The sequence below is a fragment of the Jaculus jaculus genome, chromosome 11 (genome assembly GCF_020740685.1).
Source record: "Jaculus jaculus isolate mJacJac1 chromosome 11, mJacJac1.mat.Y.cur, whole genome shotgun sequence".
NCBI classification, from domain to species: Eukaryota; Metazoa; Chordata; class Mammalia; order Rodentia; family Dipodidae; genus Jaculus; species Jaculus jaculus.
Genome location: NC_059112.1, coordinates 61,307,591 through 61,322,298, shown reverse-complemented (window position 1 = coordinate 61,322,298; position 14,708 = coordinate 61,307,591). Strand labels below are relative to the sequence as shown.

The 14,708-nt window shown below is 44.0% G+C and overlaps 1 protein-coding gene across 3 annotated transcripts in view; it reads left to right on the top strand.

Annotated features, from left to right (window-relative positions):
• Positions 1-14,708, top strand: part of Tbc1d14 (TBC1 domain family member 14) — a 179,539-nt gene that overhangs the window by 149,872 nt on the left and 14,959 nt on the right. For all 3 annotated transcript variants that reach the window (XM_004655987.2, XM_004655989.2, XM_045161507.1), the window contains 5 exons: positions 2,566-2,646; positions 4,438-4,532; positions 8,801-8,872; positions 9,494-9,622; positions 12,066-12,175. In XM_004655987.2, coding sequence (XP_004656044.1) covers positions 2,566-2,646; positions 4,438-4,532; positions 8,801-8,872; positions 9,494-9,622; positions 12,066-12,175 — 487 coding nt within the window. The remainder of the gene's footprint in view (positions 1-2,565; positions 2,647-4,437; positions 4,533-8,800; positions 8,873-9,493; positions 9,623-12,065; positions 12,176-14,708) is intronic.

Genomic DNA, 14,708 nt, shown 5'->3' with positions numbered 1-14,708 from the left:
TGCGATTATGGTTTGGGGGGTATTATGGCTCAGTTAAAAGATCTAGACTATGGAAATGTTTGAACATCATTGGGATTGATTAAAAACTTTGGGGACTTTTAAAGTTGGACTGAATGTATTGTATTTTATATCATGTATGGTTATCAGTTTATGGGGAATAGAGTTGGAATGTAGTGGTTTGATTTAGGTATCCCCCATAAACTTAAGTGTTCTGGATGCTAGGTTCCCAGCTGATGGAGATTTGGGGATTAAAGCCTCCAGGAGGCAGTGTATTGTTGGGGGTGGGCTAACAGATCCCCTCTTGCCAGTGTTTGGCACACTCTCCTGTTGCTGTTGTCCATCTGATGTTGCCTAGGAGATGATGTTTACCCTGTGCTCATGCCACTGTTTTCCCCTGCCATCATGGAACTTCCCCTTGAGTCTGTGTCCCACAAGCTGCTCTTGGTCAGGTGATTTCTGCCAGCAATGTGAACCTGACTGCAACACTCTGTAATGCTCTGTTACACATATCAGATTTGCTTTTCCCTGTTTTTCAAGTGCCCTCCCCACTATTTAAAATTGCTGGCATTGGACTGGAGAGATGGCTTAGTGGTTAGGCACTTGCTTGTGAAGCCTAAGGACCCCGGTTCCAGGCTCAATTCCCCAGGACCCACGTAAGCCAGATGCACAAGGTGGCACATGCATCTGGATTTTGTTTGCAGTGGCTAGAGGCCCTGGCGTGCCCATTCTCTCTATCTGCCTCTTTCTCTCTGTCTGTCACTCCCGAATAAATAAATAAATAAATAAACAAACAAAAAAACTTCTGGCATTAGTTTTTCAGCTTGCTATGCTGTGTATTTAATCTTCATAATCATTCTTAATATTGGAAATATGAATCATACAAAAGTTTTAGAGCATTCTAATTCATTTTATGCATTTCTTGCAAATCTAACTCCGTGAGAGTACAAGATTACCATGTTGACTGTGTGTGTATACATTAAAGACATTTAACTTCTTTAGTAAGTGAAGGATGTTATTTGGGAGCCTCTCCAGTTTGAAAAAAAAAAAAGAATTTATTGAGGTCTCAGCTACTTGGACAACTGAATGTGCAGTGGTAACTGTCTTGGCTTTTGGTCATCTTGTTATAGGACTTGGGTTGTCTGTCCAACAGAGTTTCAGATGGCCAGAATTCTAAAGCAGTGTGCACACAGTTGTCATTTAACCATAGTGATGTGTATTTGTGTTTTGCTTTTTGGTTTATTGTTATGAATGTAATTCATCTGCTTATAACTGCCTGTACAGCTGACCATAATATACTGTTTATGCTTATAGCACTCTTACTGTCTATTTTGAAAAGCAGCCTGTGAAGTGTTTTGCTTGTGATTTTGTTTTTCAAATAAATACCCCTTTAAAAATGGGAGTAAAGGGCTGGAGAGATGGCTTAGTGGTTAAGCGCTTGCCTGTGAAGCCTAAGGACCCCGGTTCGAGGCTCAGTTCCCCAGGTCCCACGTTGGCCAGATGCACAGGGGGTCGCACGCGTCTGGAGTTCGTTTGCAGAGGCTGGAAGCCCTGGCGCGCCCATTCTCTCTCTCTCTATCTCTCTCTCTCTCCCTCTCTCTCTGTCACTCTGAAATAAATAAATAATTAATTTAAAAAATGGGAGTAAATGTCTTTTAATAATTAATTTTTTTCAGAATTATATTGTCAGGACTTTAGACTTTAGAGATTTTTATCTTTAGGGATTTTAGCATTTGGGATTGTATCTTTTGTGATTATGGCTCACATCTATTTGAAATCAAATGGGCTTCTGCTCAACTCTTTCTGCATCTGTATATCAGCTATTCATTTATTGTTCTGTGTCAGTCCCAGGGCCTTTTGCTCTGTTCCAGAGGTGAGTGAAAGACCTTTACTACCTGGGAGAGGTAGTATACTAGTCACAGCAAATCAGAGCAAGGTACATTGTAGGTGGTTGTATAGCAAAGAAAGTACGAAGTCCAGTGGTAGCTATTCAGTCTGTCTTTTCCTTAAAAAGAAACAAATTATTGCAACTTCCATAAGCATAGACAATAAATCATTATCTTTCACCATCCTCGCAGTCTTTCTTTTGGTTTTTTGAGGTAGGGTCTCACTCTAGCTCAGGCTCACCTGAAATTCAGTCTCAGGGTGGCCTCGAACCCACGGCGATCCTCCTACCTCTGCCTCCTGAGTGCTGGGATTAAAGACATATACCACCATGCCCAGCCTCATGGTCTTTCTTTTTAAATGGCAGTATCTTATTTTACTTTTGGGGTTTTTTTGAGGTAGGGTCTCATTCTAGCTCAGGCTGACCTGGAATTCACTATGTAATCTCAGGGTGGCCTCAAACTCATGGTGATCCTCCTACCTCTGCCTCTTTAGTGCCGGGATTAAAGGCTTGTGCCTCCATGCCCAGCTAAATGGCAGTATCTTAAATAGTCAACATACTTTCAGGCCAAACTCAAGATTGTTCAAGAAGAGTAAGTGTGCCTTAATTCTATTATGGCTGAAGAGATAGTTTTTGCTGGTATTTATATACATGTAAGACTCACCTGGAGGCTTTTATTCCAGAGCTGTTTGACATCTGTCTTGCCCGGGCCAAGGAGCGGTGGCGGACCCTCAGCATGGGAGGCTCGGAAGTGGAAAATGAAGGTACATCCAGTTCTGAAGCCCTGGTGCCACTCGGGTCACTTGTGAGTGTCCTTCCTCACAGACCAGAGGTCACCTTTCTGCAGTAGTGCTTCACATATGTGACAATGTGGCTTCATGGCAAAGGGGGGTTTTAAACAAAGACAGAAGGGAAATAACAGTAGAGCCCACCAGTTCCTGAGAAGATTTGTGTCCCAGCGTGTCAGAGGGCTATGCAAGCCACTATTGCTGCTGAGCAAGCTGTTCGTGTGACTTACAGTGGTTTGGTGCCCCATTGGTTGGGTACTGGTTTACAGAGGAATATCAGGACTGCTCCCAGAGGTGGCAGCACAGCAGATCTCTTACGTGAGACTTTAGATTTGCCCACTATGCACAAGAATGTGCTTCTTTTGCTTAAGCACATACTTTTTCATGGCATCAAAGTTCCAAGAATATAAAACAAATTATTTCTGAATATTTGTTAAATTTCATAAGTGCTACAGTGAAAAAGTTCCAGCATATATTGTTACAATTTTATCTCATTTTCTAAATTGACAGTATTATAAAATACCTACCATATATGGCATGCTTTGAAACATATAATATGGAAAGACTAAATCTAGCTATAATTAATATGTGCAATACTCACATAGTTAGAGCCCACATCCCTTTTTCTTCTGTAGCACTGGGGATAGAACCACAAGGTCTCAAACATGCTAGGGAGCATATGTGCCACTGAACTATATTTTTGGTTCTAGTTAGAAAATTTTTTGTATTTTTTTTATGATATAGACTCTTATTTTAACCCAGGATGACCTGGAACTCACTCTGTAGTCCCAGGCTGATCTTGAACTAATAGCAATCCTCCTGCCTCTGCCTCTGCCTCCTGAGTGCTAGGATTAAAGGTGTTTGCCACCATACCCGGCTCAGAAAAAAAAAAAAAAAAGAGGAAGTGAGAACACTTTACTTCCATTCTCTTAGCATTTTTCTAAGAATACAATGCACATTTAACTGCTGTTACAACTTGTATAAAAGAACCCTTGAACTCACTCCTCCTGTCTGAAAATTTGTCTCCTCAGTTCTTCCCTGCCCCCACTCTGGTAGCCACCATTCTGCTCTCTGCATTTATGAGCCGTGCCATGCAGCATTGGTCTTTCTGTGGTTGGTTTATTTCACTTGGTATAATGTTTTTCAGGTCCATCCATGTTGATCTCCTTTTTTTAATGATTGATAGTATCCTCTTGTACATGTCTTTTCATCTGTTGGTGCTCATGTGGGTGCTCATTTCTTAGTGATTAGAAACAGTGCTGTACTAACATAGAGGGGGTAAGTTATCTCTTCCACATATGGATACTACTTCCTTTCAGCGGTACCCTTGAGTGGGATTGCTGGTTATAGTTAAATAATTATAGTTTTAATTCTTTGAGACCACCAAGTTCTCCGTAGAAGTTCTTCAACTTGATCTGGTTTTTTGTGTCTGAGTTCATTCACATGTGTTCCTCAGCTTGTACTTATTTTTCCACTTGGGGATGACAAGCAATGTCAAGTTAGGTTTTGATTTTTTTTTTTTTTTTTGCTCCAGAGAATCATCTGGTAGTACGCTGGCCTTGGCAGGTGCCATGAGATGTTTTGCTCTCTAAAGTGAGAGACTCTGCTCCTGTCATGCACTCTGAAGGTGAACTGTCTGGGTCAAGATGGAATTGGGTGGGTGTACTTCCGAAGGACTTCTTTGTTCCATGTTGTAAAACTTCAGAGCATGGGAACTATCCCACACCTATGCTCTGAAGAGTGTAACGATTCTCAATCTTTTGACAGATACTGGATTTCCAGCGGCAGACAGAGAGGCCAGCCTGGAGCTTATTAAACTGGACATTTCTAGAACGTTTCCTAGTCTCTGCATTTTCCAGCAAGTAAGTGATTTGTCCTGAGTGTGTTCTGTCTAAAATTCATGAATGCAGAGACACGTGCATTTGTAATCAGATTGAAAATAGTTTGCAGTTTGCAAGGAGCACATAGTACTATTGATGTTACATCTGAAATGTGTGTTACTGATCCATTCTGGTAAACAGAGCTTCTAGATGGTGCCAAAGGTACTGTGGGTGGCTGCACTGTCAGTGTTTCTAGAAGCCCTTTTCAGGACTGTAGGCAGCTGTGTGCACTTGGCAGGGCCATCCAGGTGTGATTGCAGAGACTGGGATAGAGATAGAGAAATCCTCATAGCCTTGGTATAAGTGTCCCTGAACAGGTGAATCTGGAGATTTGGAGGACACCAGTGGGTCTTGAAGCAAACTGTTTTAGGTGGACTATTGTCTGTGGATGGCAATGGGAATGAGGGAAGCCTTCCCATTGGTGTTTGGGCACACACCAGGGCTGCCAGTAGTAGATTTTGGAGTCCTCTGAGCAGAACTCTTTCTGTTCTCTGAGCCAGTGAACCTCTAGCCTGGGGTCTCCTGTGAGCCATCTCATGTGATTATGTGATCATGAGTTGGCAGAGTCAACTCATCTCCAGAATCCTTACTTCTGTCCCTTCTTGCTCACTGCTTTACTTGAGAGTCTGAGCAATGTAGGTAACTGCCCCAACCTCAACATGAACCTGACTCACCTCTCCTGTTCTGCCTCCTTCCCCACTCTCTAGTTACCTACAGAGCAGTCTTGAAATCATTAGTGGGACACCAGTGTGCCTAGGGTACCAGCATTGTGCCTTATACACAGTGGCTTACCAGTAAGGGTGGTGGAATAAATCAAAACAATGTTAAGTGGCTGAAAATGAGCAGGCTGGAGACATAGCATTTGGGTAGGCTTGGGAGGAGGAAGGGGCCTCTCTCACCTATGCTTGGACTGGACTTAAATCAGTGCCAAGCAGAAGTACAACTAGTACAGAAATATTTGGAGACCTGTGTTACTGTGTAGAGAGCCATGCAAAGAGCGCACAGGCAGGACACAGCTCAATCCATGTAGTCTCCTAAGGAGGAGTTACTCAGTTCCAGTGGAAATCTACTGGGGATGTGAAACTAATAGGGACTGCTTCCTTGCTGAACAGGGAGAGTTCTGAAGGCAGAACTCTAGAACTCTTGCTTGTGTTTGAGAAAGGGACAGGAGAGACATGACCAAGCATTGAGACTAGCCAACTTAGAGGGCAGCACCAGCCTGAACACTGTGGGTACTTGGGAAGGGAAAGGCTGAGAGGAGGCTTTGACTTCCTTTGATGGGGCTGCTGCTGCTGATTCTGTGACTCTATAAAACAGATACAGATACAAGGGCCTAGGAATTGAGAACACGCAACATAGGGTGCCACATCCTGCCTGTGAGTTAATGCCCCTTGTCTGTCCTGCTGCCTATCCACATTCCCTTGCTGCTCCTTCTGGGCCCTGTGCCTTCGGGGTTGGATCTGTGATGTTGCTGTGCTGTCCTGGACTAACTTAGGGCAGGGTGAGTGAGGATCTCAGTGCACCTATTGGGGGACTCTTCTTCACTCTCAGTTTCCCATTTCCTGGATATGTTCTCATTTGGGTCTTTAGGCATCTGCAGAAGAGGAAAGGGAATGTATAAAGCTGTTCAGAAGTTTGATCTTGGTGTCTGGCTAGTAAATCCCAAGAGTGTGACCCTGGCTTTGTGGTGGACATGGACTTAGGAGGGTATTAGCTCATTTCTATAGGCCTCAGTCCATAGCACATTTTATAGCCACCTTATGGCCTCTCAGAGCTGCTCCTCAGCCTAACCCTTGGAACAGAAAGGCTTTCTGCTACCTGACCCCTGTGGCCTCCCCACCTCTCTCAGAGGGTTCACCTACCTCCAGCTCTGGAGGGTGCCCAGGTGATGATGCTTCAGGAAGGGGTTTGACTTTTGATCTTGGGTAGATTTTTCCTAATGTCTTGGCTTTGGGTAAATCACTCAACTTCTCTGAGCAGTAGTCTGTTCATCTGTACCCGGAGATACCAGAGGAGCCTTACAAGGCTGTTGATAATACTTGCACACTGTGGGGAAGCCATTTGTGCCATTCTTACTATTATTGGTGACTATAATTTGAAACTAAAAGACAATGAAATCTCACCTAAGGCTGAAGGACCTTTTACTTCAAGAAGCCCAGAATGGGAGATGTGGGAGACAGAATGAGGGGAGGGTCTTTTTTTTTTATTTATTTGAGAGCAACAGACACAGAGAGAAAGACAGATAGAGGGGGAGAGAGAGAATGGGCGCGCCAGGGCTTCCAGCCTCTGCAAACGAACTCCAGACGCGTGCGCCCCCTTGTGCATCTGGCTAACGTGGGACCTGGGGAACCGAGCCTCGAACCGGGGTCCTTAGGCTTCACAGGCAAGCGCTTAACCGCTAAGCCATCTCTCCAGCCCGAGGGGAGGGTCTTTAGAGGAAACTTACCATTCCTGGTCTCTCATTGCGCTGTAGGTCTCTCAGCCCCCAGGAGGAGGTAGTAGCCTTTCTCTTTAGCAGAGGGTAACAGGGAAAATTCAAGAAAGTTTGGCTTTAGCAGAGGGGAACTGGTGAAACTTAGACCATAGCTGGGACATGATCTTCCTGAACAGTTCCTGAGGCGGTTCTGGTTTACATATGCTTAAGTTTTCTGGGATTCACTCGATATGACCTTCACTGTGTGAAGAGCTCTGTGAGCTTGTGAAAACGCTGCAGATACTGAGGCCTAGCTTTCCATTCTCTGGGCCCCAGACTTTCCTCTGGACATTGCCCAGGGGCTGGGCTTCAGAAAGACTGAGCTGGAGATTCCATGAATATTTATCTGGGAGCAGAGGGAGGGCTCTAAACAGGAGGGCAGGGATGCTCTGCTGTGCCTTCTAGTGGAGTTGCCCTTTCCCTTTCTCTCTGGTTTCCTTCGTATAGGCCTCCCTTAGCCCCAAGATTCTAGATCTCAGGGGTCATGAGTGGGTAATACTAACTGCAGTGAGCTGGGGGAGGGAAATGGAGAGGCTCAGAAGGGCACTGAGAAAAGAGAGTTGCCCCCTGCAGCTTGCAAACCAGGAGGATGGAATTACAGTATGGAAAATCCCTTCCACAGGAACAATGAGCTGTAAGGAAAGAGCAGGGTGGTTATCTCTTTTAGTTTCTGATGGCATAAGACCTTTCACAATCACTTTGGTCCTGAGATCCTCTCTTGGCTCTTCCCTAGCTCTGTATGTTCTTATTTTGGCTCCTGTTATAGTTTCTTCTCTTGTCCCTCTTGTGATTTGGAAATGTCTCTGGTTTTTCTTAGCTTTTTTCATAGGTTAGAGTATAATAGTCTCTGCGAAGAGTTCTTCCACACACAGCACTTGGGAGGCTGAAGCAGGGGCTTGCAGGTTTCAGGCTAGTCTGGGCTATACAGTGAACCTTATCTCAAACACACACAACAAAAGCAGCAAAGAAAATGCGATAGTCTGGTCTCTGGTATTCCTTTGTAAGCCACCTGAGGTCTCTTATGGAGTGACTTCCTAGTCCATATAACAGGAATGTTTACTCCTGTGTTACTAGGGTTTATATATGGTGGGCATGGACAATAGGTGCCACGTTTTGCCTAGCCAGTTCCTATGTAGTATCTTCTGGTACACAACAGTAGTAGGAAGCAGCTCTGGGCTTCTGTGTTCACTTGGGGGAAAAACTAACATATTTTTTGAAAAAAAAAAATTGCAAGAGCAAATAGAGATCTTAGTGGGATAGGAAAGTGTTTGGAATAGAGTGGAAGCCACCAGGAGCTCAGACTTAGAATGTGTTGTCCAAGCCTGTCATATGGAAAGATGCAAAACAAGCAAAGAGAATGACAGGTGGCCAGGGTGGAGGGTTGCAGGAAGAATCATGATGTCCAGGGCACAGCCAGAGGCAGAGTCTAAACAGTCCTGAACTGTCACCTACTTTGAGGAGCTCTGGCTACATGGCACACCTATTGAACTTTGAAGGGACCATGATTATAGAGCAGGAGATAAGTGAAGGGTATTTTCCCAGTATGGTACTCTTTCCTGATCCTTTAGCCTTCAAGACAACTTCCTAGTTTAAATTGCAGACTTGTTAACAGCAAGTTGAATGTTAATTCACGTATTAGAGCTGCTAGCTTTCTACTTGGCAAGTCCTCCTGTATGTAACGTAACCAGTGACAGTAGTAACTGTGACAGTATCAAATGCCATTCTCCAACTAACAATACTTATGCATGTATTGTTTTTGGTGTGTTGATCCTTTTAGGGTGGCCCATATCATGACATGTTGCACAGTATTTTGGGCGCATACACTTGTTACCGACCAGATGTGGGTTATGTAAGTGATACTTTCGGTGTTTAATAGTTATTATCTATAAAGTAACCCAAACTATTGCCCAGCTCTTTGTTTGAGGGGGTCGTGTAGTAAATCAGTTGACCTAGTTTTAAAGAAATTGGGCTGACTTGGCTGCTTTGTCATACCTCATATTTTAACTGAATGTGGTAGTTACTATTTGCATGTGATTTTTCCCAACATTAAATCCTAAAAGTCTTTACCATTAACCATTTATAAAAGTGTGCTGCTACATATATTTGTGCATGAGTTGACATTGAATGTGCTAATAAGCTAGGTGCACACATCTGCAGCACAGGACATAGTATGGCACATAGTGGGCAGTATTTCAGATGTGAAATGTCTAAGAGAGGGTGGTTGACTTAGATTTTTTGTTTGGTAAGGGTGGGGCCAGAGGGGAGAGAGAGAAGGTGACTGATGGGATGGAAAAGAGACTCCGAAGAGGACAGATGGATATTGAGGGTGCTACTAGTTCACTTTTGGGTGGGCCATGGCAAGTGGGTGGCTGTGTGGGCCCTTGGGTGGGGGTATTGGCTTCTCTTAGTAAATGAAAGCTGCTCGGACCTTTGTGGCTACTGTTAGCATAATCCTTCTTTCCTCCCTCAGGTCCAGGGTATGTCCTTCATAGCCGCAGTGTTGATCTTGAACCTAGATACTGCAGATGCCTTTATTGCCTTTTCTAATCTTTTGAATAAACCCTGTCAAATGGCATTTTTTCGAGTGGACCATGGCCTTGTAAGTATGCTCTGTGTTTGCTCATTCTGTCTTTTCAGGAGGAAAAATACAAATGCCCTCCATCATGATATTCATAACGAGGTACTTGAACTTAAGTGTAGAAACATGTGACCAGCAGCCACTTGTATGAATGTGTTAATTTTTCCAGAGAGACAATGTTTCTGAAAAACTGTTCTTTCGGGGCAGGGGCTGGTGACTTCTGTCCTTGGTGTCAGGAAGACATGATAGGCATGTCCTCACTGGGTCCGAACTGACCTGTGCTTCTGCTTATGTTACAGTTGGACTCTGCTTACATACAAAAGAAAGTTGCTCCAGAGCTCTGCTTTAAACAGCAGTGGTGTTAGTATGCTGCTGTAGATGGTCTTTCCACACTGAATCAATGGAAGGAGTTGTCATTGGTGGCCCTTGGAAGACCCCCATATTTCACAGCTGAGTTCCCAGCATGGTCTAGATGAGGGAGGAGACTCAGGAGAGAATTGACTTGTCTGAGACACATCTAATACTTGGAAGAACTGAGATTTTATTCCGTTCTAGTTTCTAAAGCTTTGTTCTGCTATACCCTGAGAGAAAAGCCATCAGTCCATCAGTTTATAAGTCAGCATTGCCTTGACTTCTTGGTTGTTATTACTTGTCATCAAGACCCAAACTAACCTTTTTCTTTAATGCCTTGAGGACTCTCAAATGTTCCTTGCCCTGAAAATGCTTCTCAATTTGAGGTGTTTTTGTTGTTGTTTGTTTTGGGAGGGGAGAGAATTTAGTGTTCTGTGCCAGCAACTGAGAACAGTATTGGTATGCAGTTCTGTTTGTGAAAATCAGTTCTGAGGGGCTGAGGAGATAACTCAGTTGGTAAAGCACTTGCCTCTTGAACATGAGGACCAGAATTTGATTCCCAGTACCCTTGTAAAATGCCAGACATGGTGGCACATTCCTATAATTCCAGGACTGTGCAGGTTGACACAGAAAGATCCCTGGAGCTGACTGGCCAGCCAGCCTCTCTTAATTGGTAAGCTCTAGACCAGTGAGATCCTGTCTCAAGGAGGTGGATGGTATACCTGAGGGAAGTTACCCAAAGTTGTTCTTTGGCCACCATCCACATGTACATCTACAGGTACAATATGTATAAGCACATAAACATAAATACAGGCATACAAATCAGTTCTGGGGCTGGAGAGATGGTTCAGTGGTTAAGGCACTTGCCTGCAAAGCCAAAAAAAAAAAAAAAAAACCAAAAAAAACCACAAAAAAAACAGATTCAATTCCCCACATAAAGCCAAATGCACAAGGTGGCACATGCATCTGGGGTTTATTTGCAGTGGCTAGAGGCCCTGGCACACCCATCCTTCCTTCCTTCCTTCCTCCCTTTTCTTCTTTGTCTCTCTTTCATAACTAAATAAATATTTTTTTTTATTTTTGTATTGACAACTTCTACTTACAGGCAAAAAAAACCATAATTCCCTTCCCTCCCCCACTTTCCCCTTAACAACCCCACTCTCCATCATATCCCCTCCCTCTTAAAAAAAAAATCAGTTCTGAGGACTGGAGAAATGGCTTAGTGGTTAAGATGCATTCCAGCAAAGCCAAAGGACACAGGTTTGATTCCCCAGTATCCACATAAAGCCAGATGCACAAGATGGCGCATGCCTCTAAAGTTCATTTGCAGTGGCTAGAGGCCCTGGCATGTCCATTCTCTCTCTTTCTCTCTCTCTCTCAAAATAAATAATCAGTTCTGAGAAAAGTCAAATGTGAAGCATTAGATTATTACATAATTATTGACAATTGTGAGTATAAAAAGTTTAAAATGGAGTTACATGGTTAAGAGGACTGCAGATATACATTAAGACTGGCAAAACCCACAGTAGTGATACATTATGAAGAAGTATTTAAGGTAAAATGGAGTTTTTTCCCAAAATTATGTAAAATGGATCATATACAGTAATCATCATGTTTAACAATAGGAAATACATCACAAGGTTAGTGTTTATGCACAAGCAGATTATGAAGTAGTCTTTTGTTGTTGTTTTATTTTATGTGTGGTCTCTTTCCACATAGCCCAGGCTGGCCTTGGACTTCTCAGCTTTCATTGCATGTTTACAGGTGTGCAGTTCCATGCCTGGCTTGTAGTGCTTCTGTGTTTCCTAACTTTTCTTCACTGGGCCATAATAGGGTAAGAACTTCCCTCTCTAAGAGAAGTAATGATCAGAAATGCTTTAAAAGTATTTAGGAGAGGTGTTTTGCTGTGAGTGTACTAACCTGCTGCTGGATGATTAGAGACAGTACCGCTTTTCACTTGACCTCATGACACCTATGGCAAGTTGCCCTTCACAGTGTGTAGCAATTACATAGGAAGGTACTGCTAGACTTAGGTATGTAAGTATGACTCTTATAGATTGGAAACTTGTGTTGATAAGTAGTTTATTAGTATATTTCATATTATCTTCCCTAGATGTTGACTTATTTTGCTGCATTTGAGGTATTCTTTGAAGAAAATTTGCCGAAATTGTTTGCGCATTTCAAGAAAAACAACTTAACTCCAGACATCTACCTAATCGATTGGTAAGACTGAGCATTCTATTTTTTAGAGCATCTTCTCACCCCTACCCCTTTTTCCATGTACTCACTGCCAACTTCTTGGAGGGCTCGGCTGTACTCCCCAGTCCTACTTTCCAGCTCTCCTCTGCCCAGGAGATGCCCACTCTTTGTTCTCCAGATTCCTACTTGCCATAGTCTGTGACTCCTCCACCTGGCCTTCTGGGATCCCTCAAGGAGTGTCTTAGACATGTTTTTGTTTTATTTTCAAAGTGCTTTTTGTCCAGCCATTATATGAGACATCTCTGGACAGCAAATCTGTGTCTGGAGCTGCTGTGGTATGAAGAGTTACATTCCACAGATACTGTACTGTCCAACAGGGAGGGAGGTTTGAGGTGTTTGAGCACAATCTAAGGAAGGTAGTATGGGAGCTTTAGTGGGTATGACAGGGAGAAGCAGTGTGCAGGCCCCAGAGCTATAGGCACTGTGTCATCTGGCAAGGAGAGTAAGAAGAAGTGCTAGACTGCTGCCTAGAGTGATGGGAAGAAGCAGTCTGTGGGGCCCTAGGGTAAGCTAAGTGCAACAGCTGGGTTGGTGATGTTGAAGGCCAAAGGACCAAGGGCAGTGTGCATGAAGTTTGGGAGGCCAGGGCACCTGAGGGTTTAGTCAGCATATTAGGCCACCACAAGAGACAGTTGACAATTTATGCTTGGAGTACAAGTCAGGTTTAAGCAGCTTGAGAGGCAGGAGCTTCCGGGCAAGAATATTCAGTAAGTGAAAGCAGGGGCTAGTGGAAAGTAGGGAGAATAGGCATTGGCAGGTCCTAGGAATGTGTTGTGGACTTGCTGGGAAGTTGTGATGTTTCTAATGGCATTAATGAGGGGTTTCCTGGTGTTATCAGTTGAGATCTAAAAGAAGGGCCATATTTGACTTTGGACGTGAGAGTTTTAAGATGCTTATGGCAGGCGAGAATTCTACCACTGAACCACCCATGCATAAGATGCTTATGGAAGTCTAAGTAAAGGTATCCTGAGACCTATAAGGAAGAGGCTGTAGAGTTTTGAGCTAGAGCAGCAGACCAGATGCATCTTTGTGCAGAGGTGGTTGTAGCCACTGAGGAGAGAGTGGCTGTCACCTCTGAGGGCACCAGATATGGGTCCTGGAGACCTAAGTGCTTCAGGGAGCTATGGTCAAGTGGTAGAAGCATGTCTCAGGAACCCCAGCTCCAGGCCAGGTCTCTGCCTCCTGAATTGCTGTACTGGAAAGCCATTTGAGTTCATGCAGAGACCATGGTCAGGCCTTTTGGGGTATTTCAAGGTGACTACCCCTGTCTTGAGAAGGGGCTCTGTAGGGAAGAGTGGTCACTAGGCCTGAGGTCCATTTGGATTGCTGTACTAACTCAGATAGGAAACCACGCTGAGCCACTGTAGTCAAAGCCTCTAGTTTGATTTTTCCCCCTTACTTTCTTCAGGAGGCTTTCTAGAAGATAAAATCTGAGTACCATCCAAGACAAGGCCAAACCCTTTGGTAAAGCAAACCTGTCCATGCTTGGAAATGAGTGTTGGTTGTTGACTGCTTCTGTCTTAAGCCAAAGACTGTTAGGTTTCACTGCTTGCTTTGAGGGCTTGGTGGTTGGACTTGAAGCTGAGGCTAGAGCTGATATGGTTTGGAACAGTATGCACCAAACTGGATTGGCTGCTGGTGAGGACATTCAGCTGGCCTAAAATGTATTGAGTCTCCTTTATAGCATACCTTTTGTTCAGCAAATGATTTTTTTCCACCCCCATGAGCACAGGAGGCTCTTTCCCACCCCAATTTTTCTATCCATATTTAAAAATATTTTTAGTTTTTTTTCTTTGCAAGGAGAGAGAGAGAGAAGAGAGACAGACAGGGAGAATAGGCACACCAAGGCATTAAGCTGTTGAAGACAAACTCCAGATGCATGTGCCACTGTGTTTATATGGCTCTACATGAGTACTGGAGAATCAAACTCATGTCTTTTTAGGACCTGCAGGAAAGTTACCTAACCACTGAGCAATCTCTCCAGCCCTATGTCCATATTTGACTGACCCCTTACATTTCCTGGGCCTGGAGCCTAGGACAGAAGGGTGTTGGGAGGGAGGGTCTCCCAACAGCCCAGAGCCTCCGTGTATACCTGGTCTCATTGAGGACTTCCACATAGTCTTAGGAGTCTAGACTGGGAGTCAATAAGGTCTTGCAGATTTTTTCTTCACCCTGTTATGGCTCTTTGTGCAGAAATTAAACATGGCTATACTGGGAAGAGAGTTTTATGATGATGTGGAAAGTATTCTATGGTGATGGTCTGCTTCTCACTGACTTTGGAGTCCAGCCAGGTCTTGCCTGGCACTAAAGATCATTGTCTGGAGGACAGCTTTGTTCTGTCCCAGCCTGCAAATAGTGGTGAGTCCAGGATGTCCACATGGAGAGCAAGCCGTAAAGACTTTTGCTCTGAGCCCTTGATGCTGTGGTGTGGTTGGTGCCTGAGGCTGAGTGCTGCCCACTGTGCCTCAAGATCCTGTGAAACACTGGCTGCATATAC